Below are 26,132 nucleotides of genomic sequence, written 5' to 3'. Positions count from 1 at the left end.
TCAGTTCTGGGTATTATTAGTAACTACGCTCCAGTTCCTAAACCTAGTTACAGAAATGCGAATCAGACGCATTACGTATTCCAGGCCGTAGCAGCCGCGACTTGGAGACACCAGCTATGGTCACTTCCCAGACCGCTGTAGGATCACATCGGTTCGTCTTCTTCCTGCTGGTACTGTAACTGAGATTTGGCAACTAGGCAAGGTATGTTTGGCAACCTTGTGATCGACGAGTTACTTCCTGGTGTGCACGGAATTAAGCCTCAAAGTTCTCTTGATTTTTCCTGTCATTTCCATTGAATAATCTGAGTTATTATCGCTTGAGGTGTAACAAAAGATCGTAAATTTACGGTTTTCAGCCCAGGAAAGTCGTTGCACGTGGAAATTACAACTAATCTCGTCCTTTAAATAGCGGTTTACAAGTTCTAGTCACTATTGATCTCGTAAGAGGAAGCTAATGCACGTACTTCTTCGCCAGCTGTGTGGTAACGTGCTGACCTGTAAAAAAGCGTCTGTTATGGTTCGCAGTTCCAGTCTCACTGACTGTACCGTTTTTATCCCTTCTGTGAAAGAGCTACAAGCAGTCAGATCGAACATCGATAAGGAAATCGCAAGAAAATGCTTTCGGCTCATAGTGCAATGGTGAAAAACTTACAATGCTGCACAACAGGTAACTCCTCTTCCCGCCGCTGACAAGCAAATTTTGGGTTTCTAGGAATACAAAACTTTATTTATGAAATGCCATATTTGCACTGCACGACATTTTCAACAAAGAGATAGCGCAATAGAGTAGCTCAAGTGGAAAGAAACACTACCTATTTAAATTTCTGCATCCTACACTGTTGGCAGTTCTGCGTAGGTGGCAGTTACGTGATTTTATTTCGGTGATTACAAAATGAAGTCGAATGTATGCACTGGGTAGCTGACGCAGCTAGTTCATGGTGATTCGGTCAACTGCCGGCCGGAGTGGCCGCGCGGTTCTAGGCGCTACAGTCTGGAGCCGAACGACCGCTACGGTCGCAGGTTCGAATTCTGCCTCGGGCATGGATGTGTGTGATGTCCTTAGGTTAGTTAGGTTTAATTATTTCTAAGTTCTAGGCGACTGATAACCTCAGAAGTTAAGTCGCATAGTGCTCAGAGCCATTTGAACCATTTGATTCGGTCAACCAAGTAAATGAATTTACTGCAAATTACTACAGGGAACCTGTGTGTCAGAATTCTCAACCAGTGTGGCGAAACGGCGTTACGATAGAAAATGCGCCACAGAGAAGAGGGTTTGGTGGTCTGTTGGACTGCTGATATGTTTGTATATCTATGGTCTGGGTTCGATTGCAACTTCTGTCAATGAGTTTAGATAGGGAGAGACAGATTCCATTCTCTTCTGGCTACACCAAGTGAAGAAGATACAATGACATTGTGGTCTGAAATTAACATTAAAAATGATTTTCCTTCTCTGCAAAGTAGACGTTAGGTTGAACCACAATAAAAAAAAAATGGCTCTGAGCACTATGGGACTTAACATCTATGGTCATCAGTCCCTAGAACTTAGAAATACTTAAACATAACTAACCTAAGGACATCACAGAACACCCAGTCATCACGAGGCAGAGAAAATCCCTGACCCCGCCGGGAATCGAACCCGGGAACCCGGGCGTGGGAACCGAGAACGCTACCGCACGACCACGAAATGCGGGCAACCACAATAAAGTCTGGAGTGACGACATGTAGAAACTCTATCAGCAGTAACCTTTCTTATACTAGTTATTTATATCTAGTGACGAAACAAACGCTATGTAGACTCACAGGACACTTATCCGTCTTTTATCTGAGGATCTGTATGTCGATAAAATTGGTTCTGAACTGGAAATGCAACTCAGACCGTCCTTAACGCGTAATTTGATCCCTTCGTGACAATACTGCTTGGCTACAATTTGTTGTTTGTTCAAAACTTCAGATTCCTCAACATCTCCACATATTGCGCGTGAATGGGTTCGAATCCTGGCCCGGCACTAAAGATTTCATTATGTATTATCAAGCTCTAGCATGAGAACACCTACCTGCTGGTGGATATCAATTTTGATTTGTAATGTGTTTTCATTCGTTGTCAACACTAACGATATGTGACGTTTTTGACTCCCAGTGAGACTCAGAACTATTTGCGAGATCACTGTAAGTTCAAGATGTTATTACGAGCTGGAGAAAAATTCGGTAGCTGACGTCTCTTTGTGTGTAGTCAGCAACGGTATGTGTGGAGCTCTGTTCCTAGTCAGCACTGAACTCTTCGTCATATTATTTCTAGTTCAAACATGCTCACATGTCGCTGCTGGTGCAACAAACCCATATTTAACGTTCATTTTCTCTAGAATATAACAGCGATAGGCGCCGGGTTGGAGTCCTGGGAAGGAAAAAAAATTAATGTTTCGTCTCATCATTTCAGTTAAAACATCTAGCTACTGCCGAGAAAATCAGATATGTCACAGTTGATTGTGCGTCGATATCTATCCGATTAGGTTCTGGGTTCGAATCCCTGTCCAACACAAAGCTTTACCTCACGGCAAGTCAAGTAAGTTACTTGTGAAGAAGCAATATTTAAGACCTCTCGTAGTTCGTTAATAGGGACAATAAATGCTGGGTAGGAATTCGCGTCCGTTAAAAATGTTTGCGTTATGCGATTTAAAGTTGATATTTGCTACCTTATACTGTCTAAAATCGAGGTATATCACTCACTGTATGTCTAATCAGGAATGACTGTTAGGTTCCGTCAGTCACGAAATCTTAGTTTGCATGACATGGGTTTGAATCCATATGCAGAACGAGACGGTTCGTCGTGTCATTTGAAGTTCATACATATTCTCCACTAGCTGCTCATGAATAACTTAAATTTTTATCTCATTTTGTGTTAAATAATAAGTACGGTACGTTACTTTGAAGAGGAAATCATGAATACGACGAACTTACGACGTGCAATACCTATCTGACGGGACGTTAAACACTAATATCCTCCTCCTCCAATACCTATCTGACGTAATAATGAGAGTGGTAACATTTCAGGTATGTCATTTATAGTATGTAATAAATGTGAGCTTACAAGCCCTGAGGACGGTCTTATCTGTGGAAAGGTGTTCTCTGATATTTGTTGTATCGTGGTATTACTTTACATCTTGAGTTATTGCGATACAGAGCAGTGTTTTCTAGTGGTGACTTGTTGGAACTATTTTCAATAGTCAAACGACTGTACCAAGGAGCGATTAGTGGTCCTGCTAGACAGCTGCGTTATGTGGGTTGCATGCAAATCAGGCGAAATGGTATTCAGGTCGTTCGGATACTTTTGAGCATGACTGTACATGCCCTTTCAGGATTCGTCCTACTATTGGTTGGGGATCTTCTTGTATCTATTTCGGAGAGAGCATCAGCGTTAATCTATTCTAGATATAAGGCGCTTTCCAGCAATTTATACGTCGGACAATTTCTTCCGGTTGCTCCACAGGTCCTTTTGCACCTGTGTGTGCATGGTATACAGTGCAGTCCCCTCTCAGGTGGTCTTCAGATCCACATTTGGAGCAAGGCGGCTTCCTACTGCAGTATTTGTGTATGTGGTCCATGTCCCCACAGTTGTGGCAACGAGGTACCACGAGGTAGACCTTCACATTTATCGCGTGAAACGCTATGTATACTCTACTCATAGCTGTTAATTTCACCGGCCGCGGTGGTCTAGCGGTTCTGGCGCTGCAGTCCGGAACCGCGGGACTGCTACGGTCGCAGGTTCGAATCCTGCCTCGGGCATGGGTGTGTGTGATGTCTTTAGGTTAGTTAGGTTTAAGTAGTTCTACGTTCTAGGGGAGTTATGACCTAAGATGTTGAGTCCCATAGTGCTCAGAGCCATTTGAACCATTCTGTTAATTTCCTCCACAAAGCCCCTGAGACTTGAGCAACATTATGAACTATGTCCTGGTCCCTTGGTCCAGTTCTGAATGTTAACCTAAAGTCTATCATAAAAGTCTCCATTTCCATGTCGTCCAGGTTTTGCTGATGCAGGGTTTCGTATAAGTCTTTGTCTGTTAATGACGTGGGGACATCATACGAAATTACAAGTGGATTTCTTTTACGGGGTGGCTCACACCTAAGTGACTTACATAGCTTCTGGTTAGTTAATAGTTTATTTTTGTCATCTTCTGAGGCAACATCAATTATAACTACGTTTTTTGTAGCCTTAACTCTGTTAATTTTATTTATTTCTCTAACTGGGTTTACAGTGGTGGCAAATACCTCCTGAACTTTTTTGATGCCTTGGCCAGGTAATGGTTTTTGGAAGGACCCCGGGTTCAACGCGCCGTTTCCAGCGCACTGGTCCCCTCCAGTTCCCGGTCACCGCCAATTCCACTCTCCCCGTATCGGCAGGTATGCCCCGCCCTCTGGAGAGGCGGATGCACCCCTGGCCCCTCGCCCCCTGGTAGCCGAAGCTTCCACCCTGCGGCCGAGGACCCACTCCTAGTCAGGGGGTGGACCGGTCACCCAGTCGCTCGGGGGTCTGGACCCATCTAACCTGACCCAGGCCGTGTTACCACCTCCTGGGCTCGGCGGAACACGCCTCAGAAGACCAAGAAGCGCGGCGAGGCATACTAGCCGACTTGGGACAAGATACCACGACGGCAAACCGGGCACCCACCGGCAGCAGAGACACAGATGTTTGGTTGCGTGTGCCTGCGTTCTGGGGAGCAGCAGCGCCGGGCAGGCACAGCACAGCACGTCGCGGCCAAAGCCGGCCAGCAGCGCGCCGCACCCGCCCTACGCCGCCGCTCGACCCACAAACCCGGGAGGGACAGGCGTTGTGTGCCTGCTGGGCAGCTGCCCCTGCGCCTCGCACCCTTTGCTTTCGCCTTGGGTTGGGGAGCTTTTAACGCCGTCCAGGACGTGAGGAACAACAGCAGCCGCGCCGCAGGGTTCCGGGATCGTCGTTTGACTTAACCTCACACCCTCGCCATAATACTGGACGGGGTGGGCGAAAAATCAGGGACTGTTTACATCTCATATCCAGTAGAAGTATACGACAAAGAGTATTATGAAAGATCGATATACCAGCAGCATTTTTTTTTTTGCTTTTTTCCAATTATTGCCTTTCGGTCCGTGCCCATTCAGCCATCTCAGTAGTAGAATGTCAATTATGACGATATGAACGTAAATGCAACACAACGCTCAGGCCCCGAGCAGAGAGAATCTTCCACCTTGCCAGGAATCGAATCCAGCCCATTTCGGTTAGCAAGCCACCGCTCTGACTGTGCAGCTACCGTGGCAGACTAAACTTCATCAACATGGTCTGTATATCGACAGTATAATATGGATTGACGACTATACGTACATCATTTCTGCCTGATGTCGATATCGCCACTGTATATATTGCAGCTGCCTTTATTCAGACATTGCTTCTGGCGTCTGTGAGAGCGGACCTCTGCGAACCTGGGAATAGCGTGGTAGAGTTTGTACGTACCCTCTTGAACCAGATGACTGCTGCTCTACATAGTTGTAGTTTCAATTCTTCCAGTACTCTTCACTTAATTGTTGCTTTACTTCTTTGTGATAACGCACAGGCTTTGCGGAGCAAGCAGTAGTCCGAGCCCCTTTTAGTCTACTTGAATGGTATACCACACAAACAGCATGGACTCATCTTTACATGGCACGTCTAACAGCGTATATGTTATATTATTCACTTCTACATTGTCCAGTTGAACACATAATTGTTGTGCGTCTTTGCTCACAGTTGACTAGTAAGCAAAATAGTTGTTAATAGTTTCTGAATACCCATAGGGCAAAATTTTAAAGATTTTAGGTTTACGAATCTGCCAAAAACTGAAATGTTAATAAATAGCTGAGGTCAGTTTAATTTCTGCAGTTTCTGCTACTTACTCGTTTGTTAATGTTCACTGAACGTGTTCAACGCCCCAACTAGTGCACAGATAAACGATTTTGAGAATGCACCACCTCAAATCACGAAATATGTAACAGTATATTAAGGAAAACGACTGCCAGCAGAGTTCTATAACCAACGTGTCTGTTTACCAAATGAACAAATCTGCTTGCATGAAACAGTACCGGTAGAATAACCCGACCCAGATTCCGCTAAAATACACCGTCTAAATGTTTCAGCAGCGCCCCACAGCTTCCAATACCAGCAGCAGGAAGTCTTTCTCAGCGACTTACAGAAACATAACAAAGTTCAGTGGCAGTGGTACTGGCACCTGTAGCGTCCGATAGGTAAACGTGGCGGGGGGCGCGCTGCCAGCTGCAGCTGCAGCAGGGTCGCCGCCTCCTACAGCCTGGCGGACGGACGGCTGCGTCAAGAGAGAGGGGGAGAGATGGAGAGGGGGAGAGGGAGGGAGAGAGAGAGGGGAGAGAGAGAGGGGGGAGAGGGGGGAGAGGGAGGGAGAGGGAGGGGGAGAGAGGGAGAGAGAGAGGGGGAGAGAGGGGGGAGAGGGGGGAGAGAAAGGGAGAGAGAGGGGGAGAGGGAGGGGGAGAGGGAGGGAGGGAGAGAGAGGGGGGAGAGAGGGGGGGAGAGAGGGGGGAGAGGGAGGGGGAGAGAGAGGGGGGAGAGAGAAGGGGAGGGAGAGAGGGGGGAGATGGAGGGAGAGAGAGGGAGAGAGGGAGGGGGAGAGGGAGGAAGAGAGAGAGGGGGAGAGGAAGGGAGAGAAAGAGGGAGAGAGAGGGGGGAGAGAGAGTGGTGAGAGAGAGGGGGGAGAGGGAGGGAGGGGGCGGGAGGGAGAGAGGTGGAGAGAGGTGGAGAGGGGGAAAGGGAGGGGGAGAGCGAGGGAGAGAGAGGGATGGAGAGAGGGGGGAGAGAGAGGGGGGAGAGGGAGGGGGAGAGTGAGGTTGGGAGGAGGGGGAGAGGGAGAGGGAGCGGAGGGGGAGAGGGAGGGGCCGGCGAGGCCCGGCTGCTGCTGGCAGCAGGCGGCGCGGCACTCGCGCTGCTCCGGCAGCAGTACACATTATTGAAATAATTACACTAAATGTCAATTTGACGATTGTCCTAATTAAATTTAAAAAATACATATGTATTTATGAATAAACATCAACGGCTGTGCCGTATGTTCAGAGATTTCCGTCTACAAACATAATTTGTTCCACTTTTTTTCCTGTCAAGCGATTTCTTCTGTCAGTTATAAGGTGTCCTGCGTTCGAAAACACTCTTTCACACGGCGTGGAGGTTGCAACAATACACAGTCGTATTTTTGCAAGTTCAAAGAGCGATGGGTATACTGACAGCCGTTCAAACCACCACTGAAGTGGACTGCCTTGTCTCTGCAGCAGGGGCTCCTGTAAGTATTTGTCCACTTCCACTATTGCAGCAGCTGCCGGGTGTGGATTACTCTGCAGCCTGGAAAACACTTCATCAAATTCGAGCCAGAGACTAGAAGTGGATTCAGTGGTTGGAACTGAGATTGCTGCAGTAGCAGTGGATGTGTTCGTTACAAATTTCTCACTGTGCCTGATCAGGTTTAATTTCATCTTCTCAGCAGAATTTTTATCATAAAAACCGTGTAATTTGAATCGGGGATCCAGTGAAGTTCCTTCTGCAAAAATGGAATTTTCCTCTATATTTCGAAATAGTCGTTTTAGGTCTTCAGCTAACTTTTTGGCCATCTGTTGCACGTCTACATGAATTTCAGTGTTATTAACAAAGCTGCAATACCATTTTTTCAACGAGCGACTAAGGAGTATAACTTTAGAAGCAGTGACAATATTTTCACTTGACATTTCCTTGGTGCAGTCTTCGAAAACTTTCAACAGGTCACAGGCTTGTGTCACACTTGCAACTTCCTCTGCAGTCAGATTTGGAAGATCCGGATAATTCAGAGTGATAACTGTCATTAGGGAATTCTTAACCTCCATTATTCTTCGCAGCATATCATAGATTGAATTCCATCTTGTAACTGTGTCCTGTTTTAAAGTCAGAACTGGCTCTTTTAATTGTTCCTGCATATTTTTCAGTTTCATGCAGGCCTGCGAACTTCTTTTAAAAAATTCAACCTTTTTTTTTTTACTTTATTCAGAATGGGTTGAATGTGCGGAACCCCATTCTGAACACCTAAATTGAGTATGTGTGCAAAGCAGGGGATGTGTTTCCAGGCTGTGAGTCTTATAGGTGCCACAATATTAGCAGCATTGTCGCTAACAACCCACACGACTTGTTCTTGAATGCCCCATTCCCTTATGACACGTCGCAGTTCTTCGGAGAGCTTTTCTGACGGGCGCCTTTCCTCGTATTTAAAGCACCCTAGGATGGAAGACGCCAGCTCCAGGTCTTTAACGTAGTGTGCTGTCACCGGCAAATAACTCTCATTTGTGGTTGAGGTCCACCCATCCATTGTCAGCACAACCGCTTCCACAGAATTAATTTTGACTCTCACAATTTCTTTCATCATGGCGTACTGTTATTGTAGTTGTGTATTGGAAATGGTCTTCCGAGCTGGCATTCTGTAAGCACCATTCAGTTTGCCTACAAAACTTTGGAAATGTTTGCTTTCCACTATGTCGAAGGGCAAATAATCCTTTACAACAGTTTCCAGAAGTGCGAAATCTATCTCCTGATTTCTTTCGTTCGAAAGAGGTTTCGGAAAATACATAGGTAATGTTCCGTGATATTGATGTCTGCTGTCTGGTAATGAAGTGATACTGTTATTTTCTAGCACCCACTGCTGTTCGCATCTCGCAATTGCTGATGTTGGTTCCGGATTATCCGGGTTATTTGTCCAAGAAACATCGGAAGATGCAGGAGCAGGGGGCGCTAAGCGCCTGACTGACAATGACACTGTTGGATGCAGCACTCGAACATTTAACGTTTCCTCCTCTATATGGTATACACTTACAACAACAGTTGCATTTTGCTTTCCCATTACCTAAATCGGAGAAGAAACCCCAAATTTCACTACTTTTACGCGATCGCGAGTTACTGGCCATTGTATAAGAGTGAACAGACACAAAAACTGCTTTCCGAATAAAATAAAGAGGGATTTTACCTGAAATCGTACCAGTGACTACAGGTGACAGTTTACGTTTTGAATGTGGAGGGTTAAACTTCTCAACGAAAATAAAAGCTACAGGAAAACTTCTGTACGTATACAGACTTTGTGACAGTGGTAAACATACTTATTCTGTTTTGGATTAAATTTTAAAAGGAACATAAAACTCGACTGCATTTCGTTGGTAGCCCTAGTTTTCAGTCCATGAATACAACAAATAAGGTTTCACTTAGCAGATAGTTGGGCGCTTCATGAGAAAATGTCGAGCAAGATTAAATGTAATACCTTCTCTATATGTGACAGGCTTCTCTGTTTATCTTTCCTTTATCCCCTTCGACCATGCTCTGTTTAAGTTAACTCAGACGCTGTAAGAGCGTAAAACGTTAGGTGCATGTTACTACATAGTTCGGCCATCTGTTGGTAAAATTATGAAGTATTACGAAGCTTCAATGTACGAGCGGCGCGAAGCGAGCGTAGCCGCGGCTGACAGGCGAACTGGGCAACTTCGCCAGGCTTCCGTACTTCATGACTAAACTCCTTCATTTGAACGCTTGACGGCAAAGAGTGAAACGAATGAAGTAGTTCACGGAAATAAACGAGTTCGACCCATCTCTAACCGCAAGGCCTTTCGCGTGTCTTCGCGAATTCACTAGCCAGTTAACGTGGCATAGCTGCAATATTTTGTTACAATATTTTTCTATCGCCAAGAAGTTAAGATCTTTTTATGAGAACATTATGACCGCAGGTCATGCGTGAGAACTCCGACCTGAAAGCATATTTCCTGAAGTACGTCAAAGGATTTTATCAAGTCAAGTCAAGTCTTTAGGAAGTTTTGGTGGTTATTGGTGTAAGGCTGAAAGGAGCACAAAAAGATTTACTGATTGTCCAGGTGTATATGCCAACTTCAGAACATGATGACCAAATTGTAGAGGAAACGTACAATGTAATAGAGAGAATAATGGACGAAAATAAAAAATGCTGCAAAATAGTAATGGGAGACTGGAACGCCATTGTGGGAGAAGGGAAAGAGGGAAACATAGTAGGCAGTCATGGTCTTGGAAAGAGAAATGACAGAGGTGAATGGTTAATTGACTTCTGCAGGGAAAGGCAGCTGATAGCAGCAAACACATGGATCAAGAACCATAAGAGGACGCTATACACTTGGAAATCACCAGGGGATAAATACAGAAACCAAATCGATTTTATACTGGTAGAAGAAAGATACAGGAATGGAATCAAGAAGGTGCACACATTACCAGGTGCAGATATTAATAGTGACCACAACTTACTTACGGCAGAAATAGCAATGGTGAAGAAGTGGGATCTAGAGAAGATAAGGTCCAACAAAGAACAAATTACAGAAATGCTGTCTCGGGACTTTCTAAACACATTACGAGACAAAGAAGCACCTGACAATGCCAACGAGTACTGAAATATGCTGAAAGAAGGAATCATTAAATCAGGAGAGCAAAATGTAGGATATGCCAAAGGGAAAAGGTAAAGAAAACCATGGGTCACACAAGAAATGAGTTCCAAGATGGAGGAGAGAAGAAAATTGAAAAACAAGAACACTGAAGATGCAAGAAAGATGTACCGAAGGTTAAATAACGAACTGCGAAGAGAAACAGAGCAGGCTAGGAAAAAATGGCTAAAAGAGGAATGTGATGAAATTGAAGAACTGGACAGGAAGGGAAGATACGACTTACTATACAACAGAGTAAAGACTATGACATGGGAACAAAACAGAGCAGGAAGTGCTACTATGGAAATTTTGAGTAAAGACGAAGAGGTAGTGTACAAAGATCGTGACGATGTCCTCCAGAGATGGGAAGAATATATAAAAGAGCTATATGACACAAATAGCAAACCAGAAACTCTGGAGCTTGAATCACACAACAGTGTAAGTGATGAAGAGAAAGGACCAACCATCATAATGGAAGAAGTAAAGGCTGCCATTGCTGCAATGAAAAATGGCAAAGCAGTAGGTACAGATACAATACCGGGAGAAATACTAAAATGCTTGAACCACAATGGAATAAGAGAAATATTGAGATTATGTAATAAAATATACGACAGTGGTGAATGGCCTGAGGACTTTTTGACAACAGTAATGATTCCATTACCGAAAAAACAAGGAACCAAGAAATGCAGCGAGCACAGGACAATCAGCCTCATTTCACATGCAGCCAAAGTGATGTTAAGAATAATTAATAAAAGACTTGAAAAAGTAATAGAGGAGAATCTCGGCGAGGAGCAGTTTGGCTTTAGACGGAATACGGGCACCAGAGATGCAATAGGGCTCCTACGAATCTTGGGAGAAAGGTTTATTGAAAAAGGAAGAGACCTATATATGTGCTTCATCTATTTAGAAAAGGCATTTGACAATGTGGTTTGGGACAAGCTGGCGACTATTATGAGGGAAAAGAGAGTGGACTGGAAAACCAGAAGACTTATAAACTCATTATACCTTAATCAAAAAGTTTCAGTTAAAGTGAGAGGAGAAAGTACAAACTGGATCAGACTAGGGAAAGGAGTAAGACAAGGATGCTGTTCATCACCTACTCTTTTCAACCTGTACTTGGAAAATATGATTGACCAATGCTCATTAGATGACAAAGGTGTAGAAATTGGAGGAAGAAGAGTAGGGTGCTTGAGATTTGCTGATGACATGGTCCTTCTAGCCACAGGGGAAAAAGAATTACAGGATTTGGTGGACACCATTGCAACTAACGGAAAAAAATATGGAATGAAAATTAACACAAATAAAACAAAAGTATTGGCAATAGGAGGAAATAAGGAAATAAAAATTGTGCTGAATGGAGAAACACTAGAACAGGTGCAAAATTTTAAGTATCTTGGAAGCAGGATAGACACCGACTGGAAGTGCACCACAGAAATTAAAACAAGGATAGCAATGGCAAAAGAGGCGTTTTATAAGAAAAGGAGAATCTTCTACAGCGGTCTGGACAGAGAACTCAGAAAGAGACTCATAAAATGTCTTGTATGGAGTGTTCTTCTATATGGAGCTGAAACATGGACTATGAGGAAAAAAGACAGAGAAAGGCTGGAGGCTTTTGAGATCTGGACATGGTGGAAGATGGAAAGAATAAGTTGGATGGACAGAGCAAAAAATGAAGAGGTACTGAGAAGAGTGGGAGAGAAAAGACAGTTACTAGATGTAATAAAGAGAAGAAAAAGAAATTGGATTGGGCATATATTAAGAAAGAATGACGGACTGATAAAAACAGTTTTAGAAGGTTATGTAGAAGGGAAAAGGAAGCAAGGAAGGAAGAGATTCCAGATACTGGATGACATGATGGACGGTACAACACACAGCAGCCTTAAGAAGGAAGCAAAGGATCGCAGAAAATGGAGAGGCAAAGGACCTGCTAATATAGCAGATAACTGATGATGACGATGGTGGTTAATTAAAGATTGTAAAGCGCAAAGAATTATGGATCACCCGTAGAGAATGTGTTGGGTGTGAAGCAGGAATGTGTGAGAGCTGGTGCCGTTCTCTGGCGCTCCGTGCAGCACAGTGATGCGTCAGAGAATTTGGATCGGCCTTGGCGTGACGTCAGTCCCTTCCCCCTCCACGCGGACAGTAGCAGCGGGCGGGCCGCGTCAACAGACGCCCGTTTCAAGCCAGGCCGCTGGTCTGCGCACTGTTCACAACAAGGTGAGTAACCGCTGACCTGCTCATATCCTTGTTACTGAATTAATGAACTGCAAGTTTTCGTCGACTGTTACGTTTCGCCGTTTGATCTGAAAATGTTTACCGTGTTTTCGCATCGAGACGCTCACGCGGTTGTCCTTGACAGTAGTCAGTAGCTGTTTATCGTCTAAAGGGGCTTATCTGTGCACTGTCTGCGTCTCACTGGGTCACGCAAAAGAGCGCAGAAGATGTAATCCTTCACGAAAAAGTAAGGAATTTACGTCGCCTTTGCGATGGGATAGTTCGGTACGTCAAGTTACAAGGCTGTCATCAGAACTTCCACTGGAAACCAGTATGATGGCGCCCGCGGGCTGAGGAAGATGCTCGATATTAGTCAATTTGATCACAATCACACTGTGCTTGGAATATGCGTATGACATTTTTGCCCGCAAATCTCCTTCTGGGGAGTTCGATCACCTGTTGCAAGTCAAGTCCTTTTAGTTGGCGCCACTTCGGCGACTTATGCGTCGATGATGATGACAACACCCACGCCCAGAAAATCGCCAACCACGCTGGGAATCGAAACCGGAGTTTCGTGGTCAATATTCAGCAATGCTAACCACAAAGTCACAAGGTGGTCACACAGTTTGATTGTCTTATGCATGGAACACTTCGACTCTGAGATCACAGAGGCACCGATTTTTTCACATACCGCCACGTCAAAGGCTGTTCGTAAGTGGTTCAGTCCGCAGAAATCAGCCGCAGAAAGTGTTGTTGACAGGGCTCGCCGCCGACAGTCTAGGATCGTTACAGCAGACAGACGAGTTTCGCAGGAAGACCACTCAGCACTACCATTTTTGTAATTTTTTATGTTTGTGTTGCATGAAGTACAGCTCAAATGCCAATTTGCCAATTCTCAAACATTGTGGAGAAAATCGGCTTTGATGTTTCCCGTGCATCTTTAATTTGCTAAATCTAGTTCGGTTTTTCAATGGGTCACGTGATCCTGTAATAGACCCATCGCCTGTCATGTCGGTGGACCGGGTTCCCTTCCTGGCTGATGCAAACTTTTAAAGAAAGTTGCATGAAGAATTCCCAAATACAAAAAGCGAGAAAACTTTAATTTTATTTTAGCTTAAAAAATCGTTACTAACAATATTTTATAAAAGATAAGTACTTAATATACAGCTAATACTGGAATTAGGTGTGCAGTGTGTAATTAGAAATAATAATACGCATTATTCATAGCAAATTACGATAACATATTTCTGTTAATTGATATGTATTTCTTAAATTTTATATTTAAATGGTGTAGTTATTCGAACTGAAAGGAAAAAAGCGAAAAATATTGTCAGCAAAAAAAGACTCGCTCTAGCGAATAGCACTCTCGAGCGCTGTCGATTGTTTCATCCTTACGTGCCGGCCGAAGTGGCCGTGCGGTTAAAGGCGCTGCAGTCTGGAACCGCAAGACCGCTACGGTCGCAGGTTCGAATCCTGCCTCGGGCATGGATGTTTGTGATGTCCTTAGGTTAGTTAGGTTTAACTAGTTCTAAGTTCTAGGGGACTAATGACCTCAGCAGTTGAGTCCCATAGTGCTCAGAGCCATTTGAACCATCCTTACGTATTTTGTACTTCACGGAAATGTTCGTTGGAGATGTAGCTTTGTTGGCAAAATTGCACCAGCCATGAATCAAGCCGGGGCTGCTCATATGGCAGGGAAAGTTCCAGAACGTAACCGCGTCACCCACCGAGGGGAAAAAACTTCTAACTTTTATCTTTAGGGAACTAAAGCTGCTCGGAAAACTTCAAAGTCGTTTTCCTCGAGGAATTTTGAGCGTTGAACAGTTTCGTTGACTGATATTTGAGTTGTGAGCTTCACGTACCATAAACATAAAATTTGCAAAAATCTGAGTGTCATCTACTCTCCTTGTTAGTGCAGCGAATCACTTGGAAACTCGTTGCAAACAACTTCTGAGTAGACATTCCAATCAGACGCCGCGGCTCCACGGCCATACCTCTACTCGCCTCGTAGCACAAGGCGTAGAGATTATCAGGAACGCAAGAATACCGCTACTGGACGCTCAGGTGATGCTAACATCTCGCCCGGATGCGGTACACGCCCATACGAGGTATCTACGTCGAAAGTCGCATATGGCCATGCCTCATGCTTATCAGAAAATTACAGTTCAGGCAGGGAGTGTGCTTTTCTCAAGTAGGGAATATCTGACCATCATATCAGATACCTGTTTGTGGTACATGGGCATGACGTTGTCTTCTGACGGAGAGTGGCATACACAGCTGGGCAACAAGGCTGTGTGTCCAACCAGATAATAGCTGTATCAATCATACTCAGATGTGACTGACAATGAAAGCGTTCTATAGTAAGTCTTACGTAGTTGTTGAATGGAATACACAATTTAGTCGGCGTATGTGTTTGATTACAAGTGCATGCACAAAGAGAGAATAATTGTCAGAGTAGTAGGGGAAACATAATAACGAGCTGAATACCGAAATTTGAGAAAAATTTTACAGGCAGACATTAGAAGGAGGTTGCCGCAAATGATTACATCACTATCCAAAGACACGAAATTAAGATTGGGCAGAGAAGTGTGAAGAAAAGGGGTGTGTATGGAGAACTGCAAGGGGTACTAAAAAGGAAAGACCGCAGGGTAACCGCGCACGGATGCGCAAACAATCAAATTTAAAAAATAGATAATCGTGTATTCTACCTGCACTAACGAGGAGACTGTCACATGGCAAGAAGGAAAAGGGGAAGACACACAAGGAAAGAGCGGTAACTAAAAACATACAAAATATCTGTTCACTCTGTAAAACAATTTGTAGCATACACTGATATAATGGAAACGGACGTGGAACCATTACATTAACTTCGTTCTCCAGAACGTATAGTTGTGTGGTGAGCAATTCCTGGAGTTTGTTTGTCTTCAATTAGTCCCACTTGCGCCAGTTGCGAGACTGACTTTACGTCTCTCTGGAACTGTGACCTCTGAGGTGATGTCCATGAGACTGAGTTAAGTTCATGAGATATGTGCAGTTAAAAACTACGGAAGTTGTACAAATTGAGCTAAAGGAAAATTTATGCATTTAACTTATGTTGTGCAAATGGAGGTGTAAGGGGCGTTACACATGTAACTGATGTATATAGCATTCTTTATAGCATATTTGCGCAACTTCCGTAGTTTTAACTGAATCTTCATCCCGCTGATGACCTGCGTCTGGCAGTACTTGGGTACGAATTGTTTGATGATGTTTCATTTTTTGATTCCGTAGTGCCACGTGTTTTATTTCTTACGTCACATTGCGATCAGATTTGTATTAGTGCACCTTTTTCTATTCTTTTATTAGATCTCTGGATCTCAGGACAATCCGTAACAAAGATGGAATCCGGTTAAAACATTCAAATTGTCCCAGACGGTATATTTATTCATTACTGTTACGGAACTGATCTTGAAGCTGAGTATTCGATGTGAGGGATTAGATTTCATTTATTAAACGTCAAGAACTGGTACGTTTCGTAACGAAAAGAAGCACTGTGATTGAGTAGCTTTCCAGCCAGACTTTTGTACCCGAGGTCAGTAATACACGTTTTTGTGATGGTGTTCTGGAAATGTAGACGGCTCAAATACCGCTGGTAAAGAAGAGCTGGTGTAGTGAATGGCACAGAGTTTCCGATGTTCAGAGTTTGCACTGATCTTTTGAATTAAGTTCCTAGCCTCTCTGCAGTATCTGAAACAGGGAGTGTATATCACAATGATGTCGCTGGTTTGTAAGTCGGACGGGGGCGTTATATTCGGTGGCCCTGTGCGTGCAGTTCCACAAGAACAAGCTTCTTGCTGGCACTTTTGCCTCTCTCACTGCTATCAACAGCACAGGCACGTCACTAGAACTCGACACACACACTCAATCACATAGACTAAACTGATACATTTAAAACGTAACGCTCACATACGGCGAAGGAAAAGACTCTTTCCATTATGTCGTTGACCACATCTCTTGGGATAATAATGTGGCACGTATTTACAAGCAGAAATAAACGACATTATTTTTGAAATTAAATCGCTGAATGCGAATTTCTTGACTCCAGCTATATCGGGTGCAGATCAACTACCCAACAGTGGCATATCAAAGTGTGCTAGGCCGAGAGTCGAACCCGGATGTCCTGCTAATTCCGAGCGATCGCCTTCATAACTTCGGCTATTCGTCTACGCTGCCCTCGCCGACCCGGACTCGACATGTCACAGTCTCTACATTTTTATACAGTAGCCCTCTGAATTCATCACGTAAAGCTCGCAACATTACCTGGATTCCCAGAACAGAGAAAACGGGACAACGAGGAATCGAGGCAGTCTCGTTATCGTTAACAGTGTCGGAATTTCAGACACGCACATTTTGCAACCCTATGCAGGCACGCTACACGAAGAAGAATCACAAACAACGCGAATGAAACTGTAATATTACAGTGCCTCCCAACCAGACACGACATTTGACGTTACTGCAGTTAGTAACTGGCTGTGTTACTTCACTCCCGCCTTACCGCCGGAGTACGCCCTCGATGTCCCCAGATGGCCGCAGACTGGTGGACGCTGCTGGTGTCCCTGGCTGTGGGCGCCGCCGTCGCGGTCGCTCTTTGGTGGCGCCGCTACTCCACGCACTTTGCCCGCCGCGGCCTGCCCTCCACCCCCCCGCTGCCCCTAGTGGGCAACATGCTGGACCTGGTGCTCAGGAGGAAGTCCATGGCCGACACTCTCACCGAACTCTATCGCAAGTTCGAGCCGCATCCGTACGCTGGCGTCTACTTCACGATGCCATTTGTGATGGTGAGAGATCCCGATATCATCCGTGCCATCACGGTCAAGGACTTTGACCACTTTACCGACCACATGGAGTTCTTCAACGCTGACAAGTCCAACACACTGGCACAAAGGATGCTTACCGGTTTGAAAGGTAAGTTGTCTGTTTAAATTTTTATTTACCAGTCAGCGTTACCTCTTATGCTCGCTGTGACAGCGTAATACTTTTCTGTCATCGTCCATGATTCAGTTTAACTCTAAAGACGTACCACGTGCGAGTGACACTCGCGCAGTGAGAGTTCCTTAAAAGCTTTACTGTGTGTATACAGCCAGTTCATCCATCCTGGGAATCGAGAACCTCGTTCACTTTTGCCCTTTATCGACACAGATACTGATAAGATCCCTGGGGGTACAAGATTTTCGAAAAGTTTTCATTTAAATAATATAAATCCCAAATAAAGTCGTGCAGGAGGCTGACGACCATTATTGCAACAAATCAGTCTCATTGGGTCTCAATGGTAAATCTACATCTACATCTACATCTATACTCCGCGAGCCACCTTACGGTGTGTGGCGGAGGGTACTTATTGTACCACTATCTGATCCCCCCTTCCCTGTTCCATTCACGAATTGTGCGTGGGAAGAACGACTGCTTGTAAGTCTCCGTATTTGCTCTAATTTCTCGGATCTTTTCGTTGTGATCATTACGCGAGATATATGTGGGCGGTAGTAATATGTTGCCCATCTCTTCCCGGAATGTGCTCTCTCGTAATTTCGACAATAAACCTCTCCGTATTGCGTAACGCCTTTCTTGAAGTGTCCGCCACTGGAGCTTGTTCAGCATCTCCGTAACGCTCTCGCGCTGACTAAATGTCCCCATGACGAATCGCGCTGCTTTTCGCTGGATCATGTCTATCTCTTCTATTAATCCAACCTGGTAAGGGTCCCATACTGATGAGCAATACTCAAGAATCGGACGAACAAGCGTTTTGTAAGCTACTTCTTTCGTCGATGAGTCACATTTTCTTAGAATTCTTCCTATGAATCTCAACCTGGCGCCTGCTTTTCCCACTATTTGTTTTATGTGATCATTCCACTTCAGATCGCTCCGGATAGTAACTCCTAAGTATTTTACGGTCGTTACCGCTTCCAATGATTTACCACCTATGGCATAATCGTACTGGAATGGATTTCTGCCCCTATGTATGCGCATTATATTACATTTATCTACGTTTAGGGAAAGCTGCCAGCTGTCGCACCATGCATTAATCCTCTGCAGGTCCTCCTGGAGTACGTACGAGTCTTCTGATGTTGCTACTTTCTTGTAGACAACCGTGTCATCTGCAAATAGCCTCACGGAGCTACCGATGTTGTCAACTAAGTCATTTATGTATATTGTAAACAATAAAGGTCCTATCACGCTTCCCTGCGGTACTCCCGAAATTACCTCTACATCTGCAGATTTTGAACCGTTAAGAATGACGTGTTGTGTTCTTTCTTCTAGGAAATCCTGAATCCAATCACAAACCTGGTCCGATATTCCGTAAGCTCGTATTTTTTTCACTAAACGTAAGTGCGGAACCGTATCAAATGCCTTCCTGAAGTCCAGGAATACGGCATCAATCTGCTCGCCAGTGTCTACGGCACTGTGAATTTCTTGGGCAAATAGGGCGAGTTGAGTTTCACATGATCTCTGTTTGCGGAATCCATGTTGGTTATGATGAAGGAGATTTGTATTATCTAAGAACGTCATAATACGAGAACACAAAACATGTTCCATTATTCTACAACAGACTGACGTAAGCGAAATAGGCCTATAATTATTCGCATCTGATTTATGACCCTTCTTGAAAATGGGAACGACCTGCGCTTTCTTCCAGTCGCTAGGTACTTTACGTTCTTCCAGCGATCTACGATAAATTGCTGATAGAAAGGGGGCAAGTTCTTTAGCATAATCACTGTAGAATCTTAAGGGTATCTCGTCTGGTCCGGATGCTTTTCCGCTACTAAGTGATAGCAGTTGTTTTTCAATTCCGATATCGTTTATTTCAATATTTTCCATTTTGGCGTCCGTGCGACGGCTGAAGTCAGGGACCGTGTTACGATTTTCCGCAGTGAAACAGTTTCGGAACACTGAATTCAGTATTTCTGCCTTTCTTCGGTCGTCCTCTGTTTCGGTGCCATCGTGGTCAACGAGTGACTGAATAGGGGATTTAGATCCGCTTACCGATTTTACATATGACCAAAACTTTTTAGGGTTCTTGTTTAGATTGTTTGCCAATGTTTTATGTTATGTCAAATATTAGACAAGGAATGACATTATTGCTTAGACCAGGAACGATATCTGATGGACAAATTCCGAAACGCGTCGTATGAGCAATAAAGTCATTCTTTGTCTAATATTTGACATTCAACGCTGCGACCCAACCAGCCTGAATGCACAACTACTGAGTGTTTTAATTTCAAGTTTGACATTGAAAATTTTTTTTCGTGTGAAATAATTACATATTGACAATTTTCGGATTCTTTCCTCTACTTATACTGTGAAACCTAGCTTCTTGCCAAATTTCATAATTCTGGGTCAATGGTAAGTACCCTACAGGTTTTGATGAGTGGATTTGCGACTACAAAAATATGTGACATAAATGGCCATACCTTTTGATTACATTGACTTATAAGCTTCGATGTTTTTCACTGTCGAGAGACCACAGACGTCAGTATGTGACATATTTCTGCTTAATATGTCACCCATTCGTGAGAAAAAGGATTTTTAACACTCGGACAGGTAGACAGACAGATAGATAAGCCGACAACAAACTGATCCTACAACGATTCCGTTTTCGTCGATTTAGGTACTAACAGCTAAGAATGACCTATCTGGGCTCGTCCGTATACTGCGAACTATGAATATTTGCTTACGTTTATGTCAATGGCGTAATGATACTGGGGTGCGACATGAAAAAAAATTAAACTTTCCCTATTTAACACGTTACGGCACGGAAACTAATAACCGTACGAGTACCAAACTTGGTAGCATTAATGTCAAGGAAATGGGAAAGAGAAATAATTCAACTGAAACACTTTTAATGTGCTGCTGTGGTACATAATACCATTACATACCGTTACCATTACTGCTACAAAACGGGGTCAATGTGGCACAGCAGAACAAAGCACGTCATTAGGTATGGTGGTTACGTCTCTCGGCATGATGCGCTTCGGATCAGCACACGTGTGAACGTTCCCCTGGTAAACCCTGTCCTCCAGGGACCGCCGGAACCAGAAATCACAGGGACTGAGATGAGGTGAACGTGACGACCAAGCATTTGGGAACGATCGGCTTGTAAATCGTTTCCAAATGTGTTTCGGAGAAGCAGGTGAACTTCACGACCGATGTGCGGTGGGGCCCCATCTTGCGTGACATCTGCTGAGTTCAGTGTGTGCGCCTCTCTCTCTCCTGTGGCGCTTGCGTGACCTGCTGGCGAAGCACATCGCAGCGACGCTGGCCAGCCGCTCTGCACGTCTTTGGTTCTTGAGGGCCAGACTGCTCAGAAAAGAGCGGGCCAGTGGTGAGCGTAGCCGTGAGGCCATACCATGTAGTGACACGTTCACCATACACAGGAACTTCATGCATAGCGACTGGAGGTGAAGACCTCCACACTCGGCAATTCTGCGTATTCACCTCACCAGTCAGAGAAAGATGAGCTCTGTCTATCCATAGGACGCTCCAGGGCCAGCCCTCATCAACTTCAATCCTTGCGGGAAAGTTGAGAACGAAGTCAACACGTCGTTCTGCGCCCTGTGGTGGAAGCTGATGTACGATACGGATCTTGTATGGATACCCTTCGAGAATGGTTCGAAGCACGTTCCGTACAGTGCACCACAGGATGTTCACCTCTCGTGACAAAACACGCGCACTGCCTGACGACTGGCAATTGCACGCAGCACTGTCTGCAATGTTGTTGTTGTTGTTGTCTTCAGTCCTGAGACTGGTTTGATGCAGTTCTCCATGCTACTCTATTCTGTGCAAGCTTCTTCATTTCCCAGTACTTACTGCAACCTACATCCTTCTGAATCTGCTTAGTGTATTCATCTCTTGGTCTCCCTCTACGATTTTACCCTCCAGCTGCCCTCCAATGCTAAATTTGTGATCCCGTGACGCCTCAGAACATGTCCTACCAACCGGTCCCTTCTTCTTGTCAAGTTGTGCCACAAACTCCTCTTCTCCCCAATTCTATTCAATACCTCCTCATTAGTTATGTCATCTACCCATCTAATCTTCAGCATTCTTCTGTAGCACCACATTTCGAAAGCTTCTATTCTCTTCTTGTCCAAACTATTTATCGTCCACGTTTCACTTCCATACATGGCTACACTCCATACAAATGCGTTCAGAAACGACTTCCTGACACTGAAATCTATACTCGATGTTAACAAATTTCTCTTCTTCAGAAACGCTTTCCTTGCCATTGCCAGTCTACATTTTATATCCTCTCTACTTCGACCATCATCGGTTATTTTACTCCCTAAATAGCAAAACTCCTTTACTACTTTAACTGTCTCATTTCCTAATCTAATTCCCTCAGCATCACCCGACTTAATCTGACTACATTCCATTATCCTCGTTTTGCTTTTGTTGATGTTCATCTTATATCCTCCTTCCAAGGCACTGTCCATTCCGTTCAACTGCTCTTTCAAGTCCTTAGCTGTCTCTGACAGAATTACAATGTCATCGGCGAACTTCAAAGTTTTTATTTCTTCTCCATGGATTTTAATACCTACTGCGAATTTCTCTTTTGTTTACTTTACTGCTTTTTCAATATAGAGATTGAATAACATCAGGGAGAGGCTACAACCCTTTCTCACTCCATTTCCCTTTTTAAGTTTTCTAACCTACCTACCCGATTAAGGGATCTGACATTCCACGCTCCGATCCATAGAACGCCAGTTTCCTTTCTCCTGATAACGACATCCTCTTGAGTAGTCCCCGCCCGGAGATCCGAATGGGGGACTATTTTACTTCCGGAATATTTTACCCAAGAGGACGGCATCATCATTTAGGCATAGAGTAAAACTGTATGCCCTCGGGAAAAATTACGACCGTAGTTTCCCCTTGCTTTCAGCCGTTTGCAGTACCAGCACAGCAAGGCCGTTTTGGTTAGTGTTACAAGGCCAGATCAGTCAGTCATCCAGACTGTTGCCCCTGCAACTACTGAAAAGGCTGCTGCCCCTCTTCGGGAACCACACGTTTGTCTGGCCTCTCAACAGGTACTCCCCCGTTGTGGTTGCACCTACGGTACGGCCATCTGTATCACTGAGGCACGCAAGCCTTCCCACCAACGGCAAGGTCCACGGTTCATAGCAATAGCGCTTTCATCAGGAGCCACCTTGCTGCAACCGGCCTTCGGCCTCTTCCTGGAGCGACGCACATTTATCCATTTGATTCGGATTTCTTCAATCCGCACAGCGAGTGGAGAAAGAGGACCCTTCCGTATTCTTTTGAGCCGGCGACTTTCTCGAAGCGCAGCTGCAGCGTTATTGTTGTTTTCATAATGGAACTTCACCACCAGTGCCCTACTCCTTTTGTCCAGGCTCGTGTTGACGCGTAAACAGGTGCACTGCGAGTGGTCAGGTGTGTGAGAGGCTGTGAATCGCGATGTCTGATCACAGCACCTGGTGGCCGCAGTTGGAACTGGACGTTGGCGCTGTGACGCGTGAAAATGGTGCTCCCCATACTCTGGACATTAATGCAACCAAGTCTGGTACTCGTACCGTAATACGTTTCCGTGTTGTAACGTGTTAAATAGGAAAAGTTTAATTATAACCACTCAGTACATAACTTCAGTGACAATTGGTGTTTTGAGTTGCAAAGAAGTTACTTCGAAGTGAATAGACAGGTGGATGTCCGATTAGGTCCAATCTGACCTGTTTGATTGATGAGACATAGTAACCTAGTCCATTGTACTGTTGATGTGTTCCTAGGTCTTGATTACGTGAACCTGCGCAGCATCCTGCTTACTGGATCAACACAAGTCGGATTCTTGCGGGGAAAACACATTTTCTCCGAGACAAATGTTCATTCTAAAAGTCTCCAAATACTATTCTTTTCCCAGAAAAATATTATAATGGAAGTCAGTTGAATGGACGATACTAACATTCTTCACCGCGTCTGTTTAATTTCATCACTTAACACACAGAACTGCGTATAGATGTAACGTATTACGTATTTATATCTCAGACGCGCCCGACAGTCTTGGGTGCCAAAGTGCTGCTTCTGGAACTGGGAGAAATTTAGAATTTTATATGTAGTTGTTCACATTTTAAAGATTTCAGTTTTTCTTATAACTCCTGAAAATTAACCATTTGTTTTTTTTGGCATTTTGGCTGTCATCACATGCTTGTATGTTTCAAAATACTTACTTTATGCCTCAACGCCCAGGGCGATATTACGATGCTCTTAAATCTGATTTGCAGAGTATGCACGTAGTTGTAGATGTTTAGCTTACACCATCACTGAAGCTAAACACACAGGTCCTTTCGTTTACACGGGTAACGTGTCAGCTTACATGCTAAATCCGTAGGTGAACTCCAAATGTTGTTTGGTTGTCAGGAAAAGGAGAATGGACCTCTCCAAGATGTACTGCCGAACAATGGCATACTAGCAAAGACCCGTGTCTCCTGTGTTATTTCTGGACAGTAGGCTACCTGCTAAAACAGTTATTCGCCTTTTCCTCTCTATCGTCACCAACAGCGTGAACATGACACTATATTCTACATACATCATCTTCAAAAATCATGTAACTTCATTTAAGAAAGACGTCTTGGAGTGAAAGAGATAATAATTACAAAGAAAAACAATCTTGCAGTTTAGATGGATGAGCTCATCTCTTGGGAAATACCAAAGAAAGAAGAAAGGAAAAGAATAATCCCATACGACATCATTGTTTCTTAAGACATGATTCTCGAAAAGAAGCAAAAAAAAGGGTAATGGATTAATACAACTCCAGGGAAAGTAATGGCAAAATTAGCTTAGCTCAAGCGCTTCAGCAATTCCGCAGTACGGACCCGTGCGACTTTTCTATCAAGAACGCACACCAGTCTCACAGTAATGGCGATATTTACTAAAACAGCTCTTGAAGGAAAGACAATCAGCGTCTTTTCCTAGAGAAGCTAACATTCTCTAAGAAAATTGTTTTGTATAAAGCTCTTAAGGCCTTAAGGCCTACCTACAAAAGAAATTTTTTATACAACCAAAGAGTTTAAATGAAAACTAGAATCGTTCCCGCTTCATAGCTGCAATTATACTTTGCATAACAATAAATATTTACAAGCTTTTCAGTGACCAGCACGTAGTGATTCAATAGGGTTGTGGCAGAACTGAAAAATTAGAATGATAACGTCCAGATTTTCAACTGTAAGGCTGCCTTATGATATGCGCCTTTTATGCTGTTCCTCAAAGTAGTTAAGAGCCTTTCGGGTCGATGTTACTTATTTGTATTTAATACTGCCATTTTTAGTGTTCTACTCATTTTAAATCTCTATCCTTTTTTGTGTCAGCGTTCTATGTATTGCTTAGTGACTTCTTCATGAACTGTGTATTACGTGATCCCAAAAATCCAGAAAAAAATCATTTAAAATTGTGGTATGGACACTCCTTTAATTAAAATGCAAAACTACTGCAGTTAGTATTATTTATTGTATTACAATCTATAAAACAAGTAACTTAGTGATTAACTATCTAACTTGTACAGTAAGTTTCATTCATCTTAAAAATCATTGATGACACATCAAAACATTCCAGCAATTAAGAAGCGCTGTCGCTAATAATTTGCAATGCTTAGCGATACGTTCTACGCTAATTATAGTGTGCTTCAGTTACGAATGTTATCTTATGGTTTGAATGTTTCCTGAATCAGCCACTTGAACCTGGATTCCCATGTACTGGTCGCAGATATTTAGGAAAGTACGTCATAGTTTTCATCCTCGAAAAGTAAAAATTTATTGCTACAGAAGTGAGTGAAACACAGCTGTTAAAACAGTTCTTTCAACTGCACGTCAGTTACGCAAAACTTGGACTGCTCCCTCTCCTCAGGAAAAGAGTGGCACGATATGCGGACCACGCTCAGCCCGGCTTTCACTACAATGAGGATGAAGAACATGTTCACCTTGATGACAGAGATCGCTCACCAAGCAGCAGACTATTTGGCTGTGAAAGCTGCTGATTACGAGGGTGAGTATTTACTCCACACTGACAGTCCCTTGTTCATCGACTATAAGCTAAAACATATTCCTCGTGTTATACGAGGGCAGTTCAATGAGTAATGCCACACATTTTTTTTCTCGGCCAATTTTGGTTGAAAAAACCGGAAATTTCTTGTGGAATATTTTCAAACATTCCCGCTTCGTCTCGTATAGTTTCATTGACTTCCGACAGGTGGCAGCGCTGTACGGAGCTATTAAAATGGCGTCTGTAACAGATGTGCGTTGCAAACAACGGGCAGTGATCGAGTTTCTTTTGGCGGAAAACCAGGGCATCTCAGATATTCATAGGCGCTTGCAGAATGTCTACGGTGATCTGGCAGTGGACAAAAGCACGGTGAGTCGTTGGGCAAAGCGTGTGTCATCATCGCCGCAAGGTCAAGGAAGACTGTCTGATCTCCC

The 26,132-nt window shown here is 44.0% G+C and overlaps 1 protein-coding gene across 1 annotated transcript in view; it reads left to right on the top strand.

Moving 5' to 3' along the window:
* Positions 1 to 12,647: 12,647 nt before the first annotated feature.
* LOC124795105 (cytochrome P450 9e2-like) overlaps positions 12,648 to 26,132 on the top strand; it is a 431,878-nt gene continuing 418,393 nt past the window's right edge. The window contains exons 1-3 of the mRNA XM_047258953.1: positions 12,648 to 12,687; positions 17,247 to 17,628; positions 25,564 to 25,701. Coding sequence (XP_047114909.1) covers positions 17,247 to 17,628; positions 25,564 to 25,701 — 520 coding nt within the window. The 5' untranslated portion in view covers positions 12,648 to 12,687. The remainder of the gene's footprint in view (positions 12,688 to 17,246; positions 17,629 to 25,563; positions 25,702 to 26,132) is intronic.

The sequence above is a fragment of the Schistocerca piceifrons genome, chromosome 4 (assembly GCF_021461385.2).
Source record: "Schistocerca piceifrons isolate TAMUIC-IGC-003096 chromosome 4, iqSchPice1.1, whole genome shotgun sequence".
NCBI lineage: Eukaryota > Metazoa > Arthropoda > Insecta > Orthoptera > Acrididae > Schistocerca > Schistocerca piceifrons.
This window is presented reverse-complemented; position numbering and strand designations above follow the sequence as displayed.